This window comes from Eumetopias jubatus, unplaced genomic scaffold, assembly GCF_037043125.1.
Source record: "Eumetopias jubatus isolate StellerSeaLion01/CBP00866 unplaced genomic scaffold, mEumJub1_p1.0 scaffold_4, whole genome shotgun sequence".
Lineage (NCBI taxonomy): Eukaryota > Metazoa > Chordata > Mammalia > Carnivora > Otariidae > Eumetopias > Eumetopias jubatus.
In genome coordinates this window covers 98,168,383-98,187,778 of record NW_028274810.1, presented here as the reverse complement: position 1 = coordinate 98,187,778, position 19,396 = coordinate 98,168,383, and the positions used below count along the sequence as shown (strand labels likewise).

The window sequence follows — 19,396 nt, the reverse complement described above, 5'->3', positions numbered from 1 at the left end:
TTTTGGCTATTACGAGCAATACTGACATGAATATTAGGTTTAGGATCCTCCTCCCAAACCCTTGGCAGCCTCTGATCTTTTTAGTGTCTCTATACTTTGGTCTTTTCCAGAATGTCACGGAGTTGGAATGACATGGCATGTAGGCTTTTCAGACTGGCTTCTTTCATGTAGCAATATGCATTTAAGTGTTCCTCATCTCTCTTTTTTTTTTTTTTGGCCCATTTTAAAACGGGGGCATTAATTTCTTTTTAATATGATTGTACTGACGTCCGGGGATCTGGGCAGGGAAGTGGAGGCTGCCTCATTGGCCCCGCCTGGCTTCTTGCCCCCATTGCAGGAACACTCTGGAAAGAAGGGCTGAGCATGCCAGCTCCCTGCCCGATGGGAGGCCAAGGCGGCATCTTCTGTCATGTGCCAAACTGGCTCTGAGGGCTCTCCAGCTCCCTTCCCCATCCTACCCCTGTGCCCCGTGACCCTTCTTTGTGTCCCTTAGATGATCTTGTGGAGAAGATGCCGTGCTCAGGGAATTCCTCCCGTGTCTGCGAGTGCCGGCCTGGCATGTTCTGTGCCACACCAGTCATCAATACCTGTGCCCGCTGTATCCCCCACTCCGTCTGCCCACCAGGGATGGTCGTCAGGTTCCGGGGTAAGTATCCCCACCCTCAGCCCAACACCAAGATCTGGGCCCAACTGCACCTCTCCCCTGCCACTGCCCCAGATCTCCAAATGACCTCCGACCTCCCACTTCCTCCTTCCTGTTGGACAGACTGCTGTCTCCTTTTGAGATCCTGTAGGTGCACCAGCCACTGCAGAGCCCCCTTCCCTGTACTTTGTGTCCCCGGCTCAGGAGACCCTGACGGCTGGAGGCACAGGCCTGCCTGGATGAGGTCTTGGATTGGTTTGAGGCTCGGGGCAGAAGTTCTCTGATGCCTGGTAAACAAGAAGCAAACCTCAGGTCTCTGTCCCGGGAGTTCCCCAGAGGATTAGGGCCACTTCCCCCAACTCACCATTGAGGCATTGGGAGTTAGAGTTGCTGAGACACTTGGGTTTCTTTTCCCACTTGCTGTGTGAGCTCAGGCAAATTCCTTACCCTCTCTGGGCTTCTAATTTTCTGACAGTACAAGGAGGCTCATGGCCAGAAAGGAGGTAAGGGGCACGGATGCTGTGTGGGTGGTATTGAGGGCACCTTTCAGAAGGGAGGCATGGGGAGTGGGTGGGCTTCGGACCATGGCCCCATAGCGGTGCCACAGCCACACAGGCTGGGGAAGAGGCAAGATGGAATCAGAGGGAGCCACGCCCACTGGGGAGAAAAGTGCCAGCACCTAGCCCATGACGCTCCCACTTCTAACCTGGTCCTTTTCCAAAGCCCCATCCTTACCACCCTCTCTCCCACTGTCCTTTCTTCCTTTCCTTCCCTCACGCCCCACAGCCAGCGCATCTCCCAGTCCCATAGCATCTGCTCCCCTGATTCTCTCTTCCATTCCCCACCCCCAGTTCCTGCTGTCATTCCTTGCCCATGGCAGATGGGCGGGGCCACCCTTGCAAAACCAAATCTGATTCTCTCTCTTTCTCTCTGTCACACACACACACACACACGCACGTGCTGAAAAAACACTTTAGTATCTTCTCATTACTCTAATGATAATGACATGATTCTCTGGCAGAAGAGAACAGGTTTTTGGAGGCACTTCTTTGTTAAAGTCTGGGCCGTTTGGCCTTCCTGGGCTGCTGGCTTATTTGGCTCCACGTCTGGGATAGAAGAACAGAGAAAACCCAAGGGACTCACCACGGTGTCATTCCTTGGGTTCCGAGGCCTTCTCTCCACTGTTCAGAATCTTCTCTGTTCAGACACATGCGCATGGCGTTTAGCTGTCTTTAGTGGGAGGGCTAGGGGAAAGGGCGCCCACTCCGTCTTCCCAAGGCAGTCTCCAGGATGTGATCCTGTACGCCGTCCTGCACAGTGTTGTCCTTCCTCCAGCCTCGGGCTCGGTGCCTCCTTTCCTGGCCTCGCTTGGTCTGCTGTCTTTCGATTCTATGGGTGCGTGGTGCTTCTCCCTCTTACCAGGCCTTTGTGCATGCGGTTCCCTCTGCCTGCGACACGCTTCCCTTGTGTTCACTCAGTCAGCTCCTCAGCCTTGAGCTCTCTGTCCAGACGTCACTTCCTCAAGAGGCCGCCTGCGACTTGTCACAGGTCACGTCTGCATTGTGATCTCTTATCACACAGTGTTTTTCGCAAACATGGATACGAACATTTGTATCTCTCTTGGTTTGATCAGTGCTGGCCTCCCTCCCTGGGGTGTAGCTTTGTGAGGGCCAAGACCAGGCCTATGGGGCTCCTGGTCATCTAGGGCCACAAGCAGGGCCAGGGGGTGGAGTGGAAAATGCTCTGGGCTGGGCATCAGACACCTGGGGTACTGTTAGCTTTGCACCTGTGGGGCGTGTTCCCACCCCATCCTGGGCTTCAGTCTCCCATCGGTAAAATGTGAAGTTGTCACTAGAAGGCCTTGGGGGACTTTCCAGCTCAGAAACCCTTGCATCTCCGGGAAAAGTAGTGGAGGTCTGTTGTTCCAGCCAGTGAGGCCCTTTCTGTGGTGTTCCTGCGACTGCCACATGATGGCGCCAGAGGCCTCTCTCTGCTGCCCCTGGACCCGTGCTGCCCCTAGCGGTCCCGCTGGCCGCATGCAGCCAGAGAGCATTTAAAATGTGGCCCCTTGCGTTGAGATACGCTGCCAGTGTAGAATATTCCCTGGATTTCAAACACGTAGTAGACAAAAATGTAAAACAGCTCGTTAACTCTTTTTTATATTGGATATCTACCGACATATTTTAGATCTATTGGGTTAAATAAATTAACTTCACGTGTTTCTTTTTACTTTTTAAAATGTGGTTACTAGGCAATTTCAGATGACATGTGTGATTCCCATCATGTGTCTATGGGACAGCGCCGCTGGCTAACTCCTGGACTCGCCTGTGGATGCTCCCACAGGGCAACTCTCCAGCCATAAAATGGAAAGTCGTTTCTGCTTAGGAGTCAGCCCATAGCTAAGCAGCAGGTGTTCTCTCCTGAAGGGCTCAGAACTCCATCAAGCAGACTGAATTAGCCATCTTTTACAGCTGAGGAAATTGAGGTCCAGAGATGGGTAAATTGCTCCAGACTACAGAGCAGGGAATATCTGAGCCAGGCCTCATCACCCCACTGCACTCAGAAACACAAGACACATCCGCATTGCTCATGCCGCCTCCACATCCCACATGTGGGACACTTTCTAAGCAATGGACAGGAGTCCAGATGGGGAAAAGGACATGCTATTTATTAGACATTTACTATATATCACACAGCGTGATGGGTACGGTGAGGACATGATAGAAGTATCAGGCGAACTCAGATCCGCTGGATAGAAAGTGCTGTGTGTTTTCCTCTTTACTCTGCTTGCACCCAGTATTCTTCAGGAATCTTTGAGTTGCTGGCAACAAAATCTCAAAATTTTTTGGTTCGTGTAACTGCAAAGTCTGGGGCTCGCTCTGGGTAGTGTCTGGCACGGCTGGATCCAGGAGCTCTGTCTTTTCCTATTTCTCATCTCTTCTCGCCTATGTGTAGGTATCTGTAAGACACCTCCCAGCAGCTCCCGGCTTGCTTCCCACCCAGTCCCAGTGGAAGGACGGCTCCTCCATCCTACAGTTTCAAGAACCAAAACCAAAACCTTGGTGTTGTACCTCACGGGCATGCCTTGAGTCATGTGCCCATCCCTGAACCAGTTCATCAGGGTCAGAGGAACGAAATGGATTGATGGGTCCAACCTGCTCTGTGTTTGCTCCTGGAAGGGAGGGATGTGAGTCAGTCTCAGCCCCTGAACACAGATACTGAGATTGGAGAGTATTCCCCAGGGGAAATCGGGGTGCTTTACCGCAACAGGGACCAGACACAGGGCAGGCACAAACATCAGATGGCTGCTCCGTTTCCAAGCACCTCATTCCGAACTCTGGGTTGTGGTGGTAAAAGATCTATGTCTAGAGTCTTCAGGCTCCTCCATGACGTCTCCTCAGTGTGTCTCAGTGAACCTCCTGACTCCTCTGTGGCGTCTGTCCCTCCTGCATTGCTGTGTCCCCCCCACCCCGCAGGTACAGCAGAGAGGGACACCATCTGTGAGCCACTCTCCCCAGTGACCAGCCCTGACTGCAGCACCAGCCCCGAAGCCTGCCAGGCGCCCGCCAGGTGACTCCCCTTCCCCATCCAGCTGAATTTGGCTGTCCTGGCCCACAGGATGCCCGGAGTCCAGCTGGCTGTGATGTGGGTGGGGTTCAGCCCAGGGTGTCAGGATTCTGGGGTGCCTCTCTGTCAAGCCCACAGGCCACTTGAGGCCCCACCGTGTGCTCAGTCTTCCCTGAGCACGTGAGAGAAGAGCCTAGAAAACACAGTCCTTGCTCCCAGGAGCTGACAGCGGGGCTGCCAGAGGCTGTAGGCAGAGGGTCTGGGGGCCCCCTTCTCTGCGGAAATGGTTGCCCTTGAGAACAGACCTCCCTTTGCCCCCTCAGGAGAATTGGCAGTGCCATTTCTGGCTTCTCTCTCAGCAGCAGGCCCCCCCAGGCCAGGCCCCTGGGGACTTCCTCAGCAAGCTCCAAGGCCAGGACCACACTTCCTGGAGGGGGTGCTTCCCTCACCCCGGAAAATGATTCCAAAATGACCAGGGCCCCCAGCTCTCCCTCCTCAGTGCGGAAGCCCAGTCCCAATCCAGGTGAGTTCTCCGGAGAAGCTGTGGGGTGGTTCCCAGGACAACAGCGTGTTGTTGGCGGGCGAGCCCTGTGGTCCAGGCCGGGGGGACGGTGGTGGGGGCACCCTCGGCTGGAGTCTTTCCCAGTCCGGGGAGAAGAGGGTCTCCGGGTCTCTGGAGGCTGAAGGCGTCGAGGGCTAGAGTAGATCATGGAAGAAGTCATTCGTTTGACAGCTTGAGTGCCTCCTAAGTGCGACACGGAGGTGCTTGCCAGGGAGCAGGTATTGATCTGATGCCCTCCTGGTTCCCACGGCGACGGACGGGGCCCTCAGTTCGCTCCTGCTTTTTACTGACTAGCCTTCCATGGTGGCTCACGTTTATCCAGTAGTCTTTGGATATTTGGGTTGTTTCCTCTTTTTGGCTGTAATGAAAAGCAGGTCTTTGTGTGAATGTATGTTTTCATTTCTCTGGGGTTTGTCTTTTTAGTTGACTTCTTGATAGGACCGCTTACAATTCTGGGTTTGAGCCCTTCATCCCACAGTGGTGTGCAGAAGACCTCCTCCCACCCGGTGGCTTGCCTTCTCATTTTCTTTATGGTGTCTTTGCTAAAGAGATGGGTTTATTTTATTTTATTTTTTGAAAAGATTTATTTATTTATTAGAGAGAGCGCGTGTGCATGTGCATGTGTGCACATGTGTGAGCAAGGGGAGGGTGAGAGAATCCTCAAGCAGACTCCCCGTGGAGCTCAGAGCCTGATGTGGGGCTTGATCCCAGGACGCTGAGATCATGACCTGAGCTGAAATCAGGAGTCCGACACTCAGCTGACTGAGCCACTCAGGTGCCCCTAGAGAGATGTTTCTAAATTTTAATGTAGTCATGGGCGCCTGGGTGGCTCAGTCAGTTAAGCATCTGCCTTCAGCTCAGGTCATGATCCCAGGGTCCTGGGATCGAGTCCCTCATTGGGCTCCTTGCTCAGTGGGGAGCCTGCTTCTCTCTCTGCCTGCCACTCCCCCTGCTTGTGTTCCCTCTCTCGCTGTCTCTCTCTCTCTGAAAAAGGAATAAATAAAATCTAAAAAAAAAAAAGATTGCAGTTTAGAAATAGCCAGATACATTCCTTCCCTTTCTGGGCTTCAGGACTCCCTCTGAAAGATTGATCTGACACGTGTGGAGTTTGGGAGCTGGCCATGGAGCCGGAGGTGGCGAACGGGTGCAGAGGTGGGGGCCTCTGCCAGGGCGGCCCGGCCTGGAGCTTCTCTGCTTCCTTCCCCAGGGCTGACCTCGCAGCAGCCGTGCGCGCAGGGCTCATCGGACTGCGGGAAGCAGTGTGACCCCGACTACTACCTGGACAGGGACGGCCGCTGCAAGGCCTGTGTGAGCTGTTCTGGAGGTAAGGGCCTTGTTGTCCCCTCCAGGGGCTCCTTCCTGGGAGCAGGGGGTCTTAGCCGAGAATCTGGGGATGGGGGACCCCGAGTTCATTCTGGGACTGCTCAGCCTTCGGGAGCCTAGCTCACCTCGCCGGTGTCTCTGAGCAGTTGGCCTTTACTGAGTCCCACTCTTGATTGTGGGGTGTTGATGGGGGTGACCCCTTCTCAGAGAGCTTGCATTTGCTCACACTTGCAAGGGAACATTTGTTATTGTCTACCTGTTCCAAGCTTGTCTCGTTATTTTTGGTAGCTACCTTCTGGTGTGTGGATTATGATTGTCCCCATTGTACAGAGGAGAACACTGAGGCCTTACAAAGGCCACAAGCCCTCAAGAGCAGCAGGGCCAGAGTTTAAACTTGGAGGTTCTGGGCTCTGGTCAGTCACTCCACTGTCCTTAGAGCATGCTCGGGACAGGCACTTACTGGGTGACTGCCGTGTATATGACCAGCTCAGCACAGCCTCACAGCACCACCAGCTGTGGGCCCCCCCCCCCCCCCCGCCGTTGAGCATGAGAGCCGCACAGGGCAGGGGAAGCTGCCCAGGCCCCGAACTGCCATGGCTGGTTGCAGCCCCAGCCCCCTCACAGAGGGGTGGGGGTGTGTGCGATTATGTCTCCTTGTCCAAGGTTTCTTTCACACCCTGGCTAAAGTCAAGGGAGGCCAAAAGAGGAAAGAACACCATTCCAGTTACTAAGGCCACATAGCAAGTTTTCTCAAAACGTGGTGGCAAAAAACAAAGCACTCATTGTACTCATGAATTCCATGGGTCAGAATTCAGACAGGACACCGAGGGGATGGCTGGTCTCTGCTCCACGATGTCTGGGATTTCAGCTGGAATTCATGAAGCCTGGAGGCGGGAATCGTCTGAAAGCCTTTTCATTCATGGGTCTGGGGTTGGTGCCAACTGCTGGCTAGGGCCTCAGTTGCCCTCTGTGTTGGCCTCTGTGTGGCTAACTTGAGGGCTTCCTCAAGGCCTGGTGGCTGGATTCCAAGAATGCGGCAGGGTTGGGGACAAGTCCTATCCCTTCTGTTGACCTTTCCTTGGATGTCACATGGCGTAACTTCCGCCAGTTTCTACCTCTTGAGGCCGTCACTCTATTGGCAGATCCCAATAGAGTCAACAGAAGGAGAAGAAAGCAAACCTCTCGACGGGTAAGTGGCAGAGGTCTGGAAGAGCAGACGGGGCCAGAAATACTGCTCTGGCCGTTTTTGGAAAAAATATAATCTGTCATAGCCACCATGACAGAGAGAGAAACAAGAGGGGGCTCTGGGTCTGAGAATTCCTTCGGCTCTAAGGATGAAAGCCCTGCAAAGCCGTGGGGTGGGGAACGGGGGCCAAGAGCACAGACTCTGGAACCCAAGAGCCTGGGTTCGAATCTTGGCTCTACCAGTTTGCAGCTTATAAACACAAGCAAGTTTCTTAACGTCTCTGTGCCTCAGTTTCCTCATCTGCAATGGGCATAATAATAGTACTCTCTGAGAGAGCCGTTGCAGCAATTAAATAGGTTAAACTACGTTAATCTGGGCAGAATGGCACTCGATGGTATTACTGCTGCCTTGCTTGCACTCAGTGATATTTTTTAAAAAAAGATTTTATTTATTTTGAGAGAGAGAGTGTGCACGTGGGGGTGAGGGAGGGAGAAGGAGAGGGAGGGAGTTTGAAGCAGACTCCCCACTGAGCACAGATTCCCCACGCAGGGCTGGATCTCACAACCCCGAGATCATGACCAAGAGTCGGATGCTTAACTGACTGAGCCACCCAGGACCCCCCCCACTCAGTGATATTAATACTGCCTAGCACACAATCGATGATATTTATAGCTATAATTGTGACAATAGCTGTCACTGTCCCAAGTCCTCTCTCTCACTCTGAGCTCACTCTTGCCATCTACACAAATGCCCCAAATCCTCCCCAATGCCCACTCTCTCTGGAGGTTTCAGGAAGAGACTGTGAGGTTCTTTATCATTTGAGGTCTCTTAAGTGATTGAGAAAAGTCCTCATGAGCAAGTCACATTTATCTAATCTACTAATGCAGTCATTCTAGTTTCACCCATTTAGAGCACATAAAGTGTTCCCAAGCATATGTAAATGCATTATCACATGCTTTCTTTTACAAAACCTCTAACATTTTATTTTTTTATTTTGGGGAAACAAAACCCTTCTTATCATTGAAAATTTCGTTTTTTTAAAAGATTTTATTCATTTATTTGAGAGAGAGGGCATGAGTTGGGGGGGAGGGGCAGAGGGAGAGGGAGAAGCAGACTCCCTGCTGAGCATGGAGCCTGACCTGGGGCTCGATCCCAGGACCCCAAGATCATGACCTGATCTGAAGGCAGACACTTAACCCACTGAGCCACCCAGGCGCCCCATCATTGAAAATTTCAAACATATTCAGGAGTCAGGGATGGTGATGGACTTCACCCAGTTTTAAAGAATGATCAAGTCATGGCCAGTGTGGGTTCATCTCTACCCATGCCCGCTTACCCTGGTCTCTAGATTATTTTCTTTTTAACAGCTTTATTGCGATAAGATTGACACGCAGCTCAACACACGTGTTCCAGTTGTGCCATTCGATGCGTTTTGACATAGCGTGTGGCTGTGAAACCGTCCCGGCCAATCAAGGAGAATGATTTCCCCAGAAAGTTTCATCATATTCCTTACCCTCCCTCCCACCGTTGCTCACCCCGCTTGCATCCCCAGGCCATCATTCTGCTTTCCGTCACTGCGGAAGATTTTGCGTTTTCTAGCATTTTCTGTGAACATAATCGTATAGTCCATATTCTTTTTTTTTTTCCCTACCTTCTTCCACTCAGCCTATTTTGAGCATGCCAAAAGATCTGCTCAACAGAATAGTCACATGAGTGTTTGCTTCCAGGCACATGCTTCTCTGCTCTCCTGGGGGGGGGTCTCTGGACCCCCTGCCCTTGCCATCCCAGATCCTTCCTCATGACCCTTCTCTGTGTCCCTTTGAAGACCTGGTGGAGAAGGCGCCGTGCACGTGGAACTCCTCTCGAGTCTGCGAATGTCGATCTGGCATGTTCTGTGCCACATCAGCCACCAACTCCTGTGCCCGCTGTATCCCCCACTCCGTCTGCCCACCAGGGATGGTCACCAAACCCCAGGGTAAGCTGTGGGTACCCTCAACCAAGGGGCTGAAATCTGTGCCCCTGCAGCTGAACTTCTCTCCACCCCCAACCGGGCAAATGACCTTCAACCCTAGCTGTTAACTAGGTCAGGTTTGGGCTTCGGTTTTGTTTAGAAGGTTAGAGCTGGTAAGTGGAATAAAGTCTAGATCTGGGGGTGCCTGGCTGGCTCAGTTAGAAGAGCATGTGACTCTTGATTGTGAGTTCCAGCCCCACGTTGAGATTACCAACAAAACAAAACAAAAACCTTGAAAAAAATCTAGATTTGGCATTTTGGTAAGATTTTTTTTTGGTTAAGATTTTATTTATTTGACAGAGAGAGAGAGGGAGAGAGAGAGCACAAGCAGGTAGAGTGGCAGGCAGAGGCAGAGGGAGAAGCAGGCTCCCCGCTGAGCAGAGAGCCCGACGCAGGGCTCAATCCCAGGACCCTGGGATCGTGACCTGAGCCACCCAGGCGCCCCTTGGTAAGAGATTCTGATGCTTTTTAAAAAATTCTTCCTTCTGAAATCGTTGGGCTGGTAAAATCTTCACTTATTTGAAAGGCTGTTTCATTGAGTCAAGATAGAGCAATATGAAATTTTTGAAGACATTTCCAACTCCAGATGGTAGGCATTTGGGGCACCTGGCTGGCTCAGTCAGTGGAGTGTGCAACTCGTGATCTTGGGGTGGTGAGTTTGAACCCCATATTGGGCATAGAGCTTACTTGAATAAAAAACAACAACAAGCGAAAACAAAGAAAAAAAAGATGGTAGACATTTGCCAGAGTGCGGAAAAATATAAACTCTTGACAGTGGGGTGGAAAAAAGGTTAATCAACAGACAAGAGATTTCAACAAATTTCTAGAAGGTAGAAAACAGATGGGAGGGTGGTGACAAACGAAACGAGGGGGAGGGAAGCTCGCCCCAGAAGTCAATCCATGAGTGCTGCAGGAAAAGTGGGAGGTACCTGGCTTGTAAGATCCCCACGGAGGCCCTGGGCTCAGAGCAGGCAAGTAAAATGAAGGATGGGCGTGAAGTGGAGAACTGAACAGTGCAGTGGGGTACGACTTCATCTTGAAAATAAAAATTAAAAACTTGAGACAGTGGTACACCATGGACACTGAGCAGTTGGAACAGATGGTGCCTGAGTTTTCACCCTCTGGTGAAAATCATCACCTTTTTGGCTGAAGACACTGAAGGAGCAGCTGGGGAAACAGGCCTTCTGGGCTGGTACTACCACCCTGCGTAAAGCCCTCTTTGGCTGTGTGTTTCTGAGTGTAGCCTGTTGATAGGCTACCCCTGCTAAGTCACCCTGAAGTGAAGACTGCCGGCCCCCACTCCCCACCGTGGGCCCGGAGTTCCCAGATGGCCCTCCTCCTCAGGGAAGAGACCTGCTGTGGAAAGGCCACAGCAGAAGAACCCCCCCCAACACCCAGCTGCTGGAATGTTCAGCAGAGTCCTTTTTAAGTAAATATGAGTGAGCAATAAAGCTATTCAGACTGTTAAGGAAAACCAGCTGCATGATGGAGAATAACAAGATACATTAACAGAAAACTTACTGTGGATGAAGCAATAGAAATGGTTTCAGGAAGAGGAATAGACGTTTAAAATTTTAAATTAGCGTCCACAGAAGAATTCAAGTTGTTACATCCTTAGAGAACAGAATGCCATGAAAAAGAAACAGTAAGAGAGAAGAGTACCAAAAAAGGCTTTTAGAAAGTGTGCTTGTTACCAAGTATTGCCTCTCAACTCTCAATTCACCTTCAGTACCTGCTGTGCAGTAAAGTATTGGACTCTTCACGTATTTCTTCTAGTGAACACGATGTTAAGCTTTGCCAGAGGACACTGGGGAGCCATTGCAGGAAGAAGGAGGCTTCTCTTGGCTGCATCTGCTTCTTCTTGCTGCGCCCTCTGTCAGCAGAGCATATGGGTGGGGACATTTGGTCGTGCCCTGCCCCAGTCATGCTCCCAGAGTAGACAGTCCCTGGGCAACCTCACAGCCCCAGCCTGGGTCTGGTGACCACCTTGGTGTGACCCTCCCAACGGGACTCTGGTATACTCCAGGCCTCATGTCAGCAGAAGTGCCATAATTCCCTCCGTGCACCCCTACCCCAAGCCTTGGGTCTTCTGCATTCCCATTGCTTACGGCCCTCTTAACCTGGTCACTGAGTGCTCCGGGCCTTGTACCCACAGTGATGCCCCAACTTTCCTGGCATGCTTGACCTGAAAAATAGGAGACTTCAGATGGACCTACCAAGAGCAAACAGGATGAATAAGATTACTCGTATCCAGACACAATAGATGTATTTATTTACCCATTCACTAGTTGACAGACATTTGAGTTATTTCCAGTTTGGAGCAATTATGAATAAAGCAGTTACAAACATTCTTGTACAACTCTGTGTACACATATATTTTCGTCTCTCATGAGTAAATGCCTAGGAGATGGATGACTAGATCACTGTGCTCGCCACACAGAATGTCTTTGCGGGCCAATTCAAAGCCTGTCACCACCCGTGATCTGATCTTACCCACCTAGTTTTATGGATGGAGAGGACCAGAGCTAGAACTGGAACACAGGGACCCTGAGTTCCAGCCTGGAGTACTCTCTACCAGACCACATCAGCTCCTTCTTAGTTCTGAACCTAGAATTTTCTATTCGGTTAAGATACAGTTAAGTTTGAAAGCAGAAAAAAAAATTTTTTTTCAGACATAAAAGGGCAGAAAGATTTTCCCTCATGTGTCCTGTCTTAGAGAGTTACTTGAAGATGTTATTTGGCTAAATGAGCGGCTAAAAACAAAACAAAACAAAAAGCCAGGAATCTAGAAAACAGTGATTCTATTGCAGGAGTGCAGGGAAGTCCCAGTATGACAGCTGTATTGCAGACCGGTTGAGCCAGATAAGAACAGAAAAATGAAGGAGGGCTCCAGTGAATTGTCTTGTCTGCAGGAATGAAAGAATTTCAGTAAACTTCTTGAGTAGTATGTTTGAAAAACTTGATGATGTGGTAAAGGCACATTGTTTTCTCAACAAGAAGACGAAGGGCAGTTGAGAATTCTAGGGAAAATAAAAAGCTGACAAGAAACTTACACTCCAAATATGAAGATGAAAATTTCATCTGATTTTAAGCACTTGTTGGATGCATTAAAAGAGAATCCATTTGACCTTGAATGCTAAGACCATTCTCCTTCAAATGGCCCAAGGATCAGGTGTTTGGATTTAAAGAGAAATGTTTCAGTCTGGTAAATAATATCCTCTTTAGTTCTAAATTGGGAGTAAATGTGGGTAGTTTCTTTTTCTTTTTTTTTTTTCCTCTTTCAGTGGGCCCTTACCAGAGAACACAGGCAGACTGAGTAGAGGCTAAACAACACCTTCTGCTCACCTCCAGATTTAAAGGAGGAGGAAAAGGGGTGGGTCACTACACCAGGGAGGAAGGAGGAAGGAGGAAGGCGGAAGGAGGAAGGAGGAAGGCGGAAGGAGGAAGGCGGAAGGAGGAAGGAGGAAGGCGGAAGGAGGAAGGCGGAAGGAGGAAGGCGGAAGGCGGAAGGAGGAAGGCGGAAGGAGGAAGGCGGAAGGCGGAAGGCGGAAGGCGGAAGGCTACGGATGGTATGGTACACATGGAGAAGCTGAGAGGCAGCCAAGGAGCACTGGGTCCATCTTCTCCACTTAGAGAAGGACAGCAGTACTTTTTGTTTTTTTAAGGTTTTATTTATTTGAGAAAGAGAGATAGTGAAAGAAAGCATGAGTGGGGATTGGGGGAGGGACAGAGAGAGGGAGAAGCAGACTCCCCGCGGAGCAGGGAGCCCGATGCGGGGCTCGATCCCAGGACCCCGGGATCATGACCTGAGCCGAAGGCAGAGGCTTCACCGACTGAGCCCCCCGGGCGCCCCAGGACTGCAGTTCTGTGGCTGGATTCCGGCAGGTGTTTCAGTGGGAGCTCAGACTGAGGCTGCCTTAGAGAGAGGCCAGAGGGCTTTCCCCTCATGGTGCGACCTGGGGGTAGCCATGGTGATATATTTGAACACAAGAACTCCTCCAATCCTCTCAAAGTCAACTCTTGTTGAAACCAATGACATTTTAAATTTAATCAAATACTGATTTGCAAATAAATAGAAATTATCATAGCTTCCTCATAGCTTAAAGTCTGCAGGCTTCAGCTAATTCAGGTAATAGTCTGGTGACCCTGAGGAAAGACCTAGCATCTATTTGGAGACACCCCCCCCCCCCGCCAAAGGGGAGAGTTCCTCAGGACACCACTAATCCAAGAAGAAAATTAATCCTTGCTTCACTTTCTCTTCAAAGTGTTTCAGGAAGAATCTGAGAAACACCATGAAAGCTTTTTAGAAGGGAAAGGAGTGTGGGTGGGGGATCTGCTTTGTACCGCATCAGAGGAGGGGTGCCGCCGCCAGGGACATGGGGGCAGAGAGGGATCGTGGCTGGGCATGACCTACTTCAAATGTGGGCCAGTTTTCTTACCCCTAGAAAAGGAGTTAATTGTAAACTTGTAAGAATGTGCTCAGTCCCCAGGCAGGAGGTGGCGTGGTCCAATGGAGTGTGCTGTGGGCTGGAATCCAGGAGGCCTGCCTTCGGGCTCTAGGTCTGGCTCTGTGGTTCTCTCCCATCTGTAAAAAGAGTGGCTGGGTCAGATCAGAGGAGACCATCTTTGAATGGGTCCTCAGAGGCCTTCTGTCTGGTCAGCACAGGCTTCCCCCTCCGAAGCATCAAGAGGAATGAGATTATATGTCCTCACAAAGACTTGTACAAGCACATTCAGAGCTGCCTTATTTATAATAGCTTCAAACTGGAAACAACCCTGATGTCCATCAACTGGTGAATGGATAAATAAATGGTGGTACATCTCTACAATGGAAGACTACTCCGTGCAACATAAGCGAATTTCAGAAATATTATGCCGAGAGAAAGAAGCCAGACCCCAGAGAGTACTTACTGCCTGATTCTGTCTAATGAAATTCTAGAACAGGCACACTAATCTATAGTGACGTAATGCCCGAATGTGGGAGGAGGATTTATGGCAGAAGGTCACGAAGGAACTTTCTGGGATGGTGGGAATGTTCTAGATCTTGAATGAAGGTGCAGTTACATGGAAGGATACATTCTTCGAAACCCATCAAACAGTGTAACTGAGGGGACATTTTCTTCTATATAAATTATGCCTTAATAAAGTTGATTTCAAAAGAAAGGAACTTCCAAAAAATTGAGGCTATGTTTAAATATCAGGAGATGGTATTTACATTTATTTATTTATATGTATTTATCAGGTTTCTCTTTTACATAAAATTAGAAAGGCAAGAGCCACCAAGCCACCTTCCTGTGAGATCACAGTTGGCTGGAGATGAGGAGCAGCTTTTCCACTTTGATCTTTTGAGACACAAGCCTGACTGTCTCAGCCAGCTCTCGCTGCAGGCATAACAGATGAAAAACACCGTTGACATTTCAGGGTTCAGCTCTCCTCCCCCGGTCAGCTGGGGCCTTTGCTGTCTTGCCTGGGCTCACAGGTTTGGTTTGGGTTTGCTTCGAGTGTTTCTCATCCTTCTGGGACCAGCGGGGACCACCACGTGCCAGAGCATCCTCTCCTTAACAGCCCTGGTGGAAGTGCAGAAAGGCCCAGGCTGGGAACAGGCACACTGTTCCTTCCATCCTGCCCCACCGACCGACCATCCGAGTCACAGGGCATTGGTGAGGCGGGGACACAGACACCTCCCCACCTGAGGAGGTGGGCCGGGGATGTGATCTACTGCACTGATCCCATCCCCTTGCTAATTAAATCCTTGCTTTGGGGAGCAAGACCTAATTTTTAAGAACAGCTTTGTTGCAGTATACTTGACATACCCCAGGATCTACTCGCTTTAAGTGTGTAATTCAAAGATTGTAAAGACATTTACAAAGTTGTAAAACCATCACCACGATCTAAGAAACCTCGTGCCTTTAGCAGTCCACCCCTGTATCTGTCCCCAGCTTGTACAAGCACTACTCTGTCCCTCTAGATGGACCTTTTCTGGACATTTCCAGAATATGTGCTCTGTGTCAGGTTTCTCTCACTGCACATGATACGTTTGAAGTTCACGCATGCTGTAGCATGTATGAGTGCATTGTTCCCTTTTATTGCCACACAATCTTCAGGTACAGGTATACTATATTTTATTTATCCATTTACCAGTTGATGGACATTTGGGTTGTTTCCACTTGTTTGGCTACTATGAAGAATGCCGCTATGAACAGTTGTGTACAACGGACCGTTGTGCACACATTTTAACATGGCTGCTCACCAGCCTCTCCCATGTGCTCGCTCTCCTCCCTCCCCCACCTAGGGGCCACCCCGCCTTCAATTTCCTCTGCTTAGATAGCTCCCCGCCAAGACACCGCAGCAATGGCCCCCTGACAGTAGAGATCTTGTCTCTTTTGCTCACTGCTATGTCCCAGCTCCCAGGACAGTCTCCGATACATAGTAGGTGCTCAATAAAGAGTTGTTGCATGGAGGGAAGGAGAGAGGGAGAGAAGGAAAGAGGGTCAGGACACCAGCCTGAGTCTACCTGGCTGCCATGTCCTTCTGGCCTCACCATGCCGCCTCCCGGGAAGTTACCAGTCCTGCTGGGTAAGGCTCCTTGACACCAACTCTAAGACCACTCCCTGCAGGTGCAGCTGAGAGGGATGCCACAGATGAGCTACCTCCCCCCGAGGCCTGCCCTGAGTGCAGCACCAACCCAGAGGACAGCAAGACGCCCACCAGGTGACTCCCTGGCCCCTTTTGGGGGCAGCTGGGCTGGGGCTGGCTGGAGGTGGGGCCTGGGCTGGATCTCAGTGCCAAGGTCGCAAGACATTTTGGAGGATGTGTGCCCGGCTCTGGGCTGGCACCACTGGGAATGGTTCCTGAGCACACGCTTCCCTTTCTCCATCTCCACCGTCAGTCTTACTTCTGGCTTCTCTCCTGGTAGTGCCCCTGCCCCTCTGGTGTCCTCGGCAGACCCCCAGATCAGTCAGGAGCATGGAGGGGGCATCTCCCACGCCTGGGGAGACACCCCCATATCAACGAGCACGCCCATCTCTTTCTCCTCCACGGCAAAGCCCATTCTGGTTTCAGGTAACTATTAGAGAGCAGCGTCTGCCTCCCAGAGGGCCGGGAGGAGGGAGGCTTCTCCCTGGGCAGCAGCATCCACTGGGTGGGGGAGACCAGAGCTGACCCCAGGTTTCTGGTTTCTTGAGCTGGGGCTGTGCCTCTGTCACTTGCTAGTGATTGTTCCTCGATTCTGGGCAGGGATTTTATTCACAGCTTCATCCCCATGGCCCGTAATTGCTACTCAGAAAATACCTGGAGAACGAAGACATGACCTTGACTAGTTGCTTAATTCCTTTGAGCCTCATTTTTGTCGCAGGGACCACGCAGGGCAGTAAGCAGTGGGGTACAGTGGGGTATACGTAGCTAGCACCTTACCGGGGCTCCTTGGAGGCATTCTAAGGTAGGCTTCGGTTTGGGGCTTGCAGTTCTGGTGTCAAACACTAGGTGGCGGCAGTCCTCCGGCCAGCCGACCTCAAAGCGCGGCCCTGGACTTGCAGCATCAGCAACTTGTTAGAAGAGCAAATTCAGGGCTGCACCCCAGCCCCACTGAACCACAGTCTGTATTGGAACATGGTCCCAGGAGATCTGCAGGCACGTTAAAGTTTGAGAAGCACATACATGGCACCTACTACTTTTTAACACCTGAACGTGGACTTAACAGTGACTAGATACACCATCTTCATAAGGGACACAGGAAAAAAAGGAACAAGTTAAGTACTGAGTTAAGTTGTAAAAAAAAAATACCCACATAGCGGTTAAGTGTGTGGGTGCTGGAGCCGCCTGGCCTGGCCTGGCCCAAGCCGTGATTCTTGCGGTTTACCCTTTGCCATTTTAGTGAGTTACTTAAACTTTGCCAGCCTCAGTTTGCCTCGTTTGTAAAAGGAGATGGTAATGGTGCCTACGTGATATTCAGGGAACAGGTGCTGAGTGGGTGTATGTGCAGAGAAGACCCCCTGCCTGCCCATCTGGAGGGGAGCTGGGAGTCCTACCAGACTCCCCGATTCACCCTCCTCTCTGCTCCACCTGCCCGCGCCCCCCCCGCCCCCCCCCCCGACTCCAGCCACACTGAATGTGCTGCCGACTGCCCCAGGGCCGCACCTGGCATAGGCCCTCCTCCAGGGCCCCCAGACCATGTTCTTTTGGACCTCAGTTCCTTCCTCTGACTCTTCGACGCCTCAATTTCTCACGGTCTAGAAATGGTTTGTTTCTGTGAACCGTTTAGCCGCCCGGATGGGCCTCCTCGAGCCAGGGGAGGGAGGGTAGGTGGATAAGGGCTGCACCAGGGAGGCAGAGGGTCTGGGTCTCAGGTCCTGCTTGGGGAAGGACCGGGTCCTGCCAGCCCTGATGGTGTCTGTGTCCCAGGAGAAGGAGAACATAGTCTGGGGTGAGGGCCGTGTAGGGAGGTTGCAGCGGGGCCCCCTGGCGCACTGCCGTGGTGTAGACTTCAGAGCCCCCAAGCATCAGGGCCGAGGGTGCAGGGCTGCCTCTGTGTTCCAGGGCCGGTGCTCTCCTGGACGGTCCTGCTGCTGGTGGTGGTCCTGGGCTCCGTGTCCTTCCTCCTGTGCCACCGGAGGGCCTGCAGGAAGTGGATTCAGCAGAGTGAGTGGATGTGTCCCTGGGGCCTGGGGGAGGGCAGGTGCCCCGCGCTGGGCTGGCCGGGTCTCTGCGCTGCCCTCAGAGGCCCTTGGAGACTCTCCGGCTAACTCCTCTGTCGTTCCAGAGCTCCACCTCTGCTACCGTGTCCAGACCTTCCGGCTCAAGGTGGAGCCCGTGGGTAAGTGTCCAGATGTCCACAGGGGGCTACTCGGGCCCCATGGACAAAGCAGCTCGAGGCCCTGGGTCTGGGGCTCCCTCTGTGCACAGCCTCATCTGTAACGGGAATGCAGTGTGGTTGGGACCCGTCCTCCACACTCCTCCTCAGCGTTCAGATGGCAGGCTGGCAGGAAGGTTTAAAGTCCATCTTGTCTTTCATTCTTTCCTCCACAGTGCCCACCCCCTGGAGAGGCATTCCTGAATGCCTTCCCTTCCTTCCTGGCCTCCCTACCCCTTCCTCTCCTCCCCACTGCTCTGCGTCCCTTCTGCTGGCAGCGAGGGGCATAGGGGTCTGTAGGGCGGGCTGATAGGGCTGGAATCCTGGTTCTGCCACTTACGAGCTAGCTGTATGGCCCCGGTGAGTTTCTTCGTTCCTCTGTGCCTCAGTTTCCTCACTGTAAAAGGGGACGGTGGGGCCTACCTCAGAGGGTGTGTGGTGCAGCAGGTGGTTGTCAGCCGACGGGCCGGCCTGTGTTGGGGGCCTTTTGCCTCACCAGGAATCTCAGGGCCTTCTGATATCTATGCTGTTCTGAAGCACTCCCTGCCCCTGGCTCTCTGATCTCAGCCCAGCTTCCAGGCCAACTTTTGCAGACCACCTGTCAGAGCCCCTGACCTACTTCCAGCCCTCACCTGGTTGTGTGTGTGTGTGTGTGTGTGTGTGTGTGTGTGTGTGTGTGTGTGCGCCTTTTCTCCCCTATGCAGCCATTTGCGGGCAGGGCAAGGTCTTCGTCAGCACTCCACAAGCACCGATTGAGCACCTACTGTGTGCTGGGCTCTGACCACAGGGGAAGGAGTGAACACGAATTTCCGAGCTTCCCTTTCTGGTTTCAAGGCAGGCTCCCATAGAGGGTCTCATCGATCTGGGAACCCCGAGAGATGTGGGTGATGATCTGTCTCCATTCCATAAGGAGGAGTCAAGGCTCAGAAAGGTGGATAGCTGGCCAGGGCCACACAACCGATGAGACTCAAGTCTCAGGCGCTGGTCCTTGAGGCTGTGGGCTTTGTTTGTGGAGGGCTCAGACCTGTCCCCTCCGCCTCCCTCCCCTCAAGCTTTGTCCACCTCCAGTGTCCACCCGCGAGCCCAGTGGGCAGCCTCATGCCAAGTCACAGCCCTCTTGCCCCCCGTCTCCACAGGACCCTCGGTGACCGTCACTGCAGTCCGCCTTTGGACTTGGGCACAAAACCTATCCACTGAGGCCTGTTTTGAATTTGATGAGTTTCACAGCAGGTGCTTGTGCGCTCTTAGCAAGGGGG

The 19,396-nt window shown here is 51.9% G+C and overlaps 1 protein-coding gene across 3 annotated transcripts in view; it reads left to right on the top strand.

Moving 5' to 3' along the window:
• Positions 1–541: 541 nt before the first annotated feature.
• Positions 542–19,396, top strand: part of TNFRSF8 (TNF receptor superfamily member 8) — a 32,645-nt gene continuing 13,790 nt past the window's right edge. The window contains exons 1-9 of one of the 3 annotated variants that reach the window (XM_088023050.1): positions 542–646; positions 4,120–4,213; positions 4,570–4,733; positions 5,980–6,096; positions 9,107–9,256; positions 15,910–16,003; positions 16,209–16,354; positions 17,828–17,929; positions 18,051–18,104. In XM_088023050.1, the coding sequence (XP_087879176.1) occupies positions 559–646; positions 4,120–4,213; positions 4,570–4,733; positions 5,980–6,096; positions 9,107–9,256; positions 15,910–16,003; positions 16,209–16,354; positions 17,828–17,929; positions 18,051–18,104 (1,009 nt within the window). In that variant the 5' untranslated portion in view covers positions 542–558. Of the gene's footprint in view, positions 647–4,119; positions 4,214–4,533; positions 4,734–5,979; positions 6,097–9,106; positions 9,257–15,909; positions 16,004–16,208; positions 16,355–17,827; positions 17,937–18,036; positions 18,105–19,396 lie in introns of all 3 variants that reach the window. The other 2 variants (XM_028108320.2, XM_088023049.1) reach the window with 2 other exon arrangements.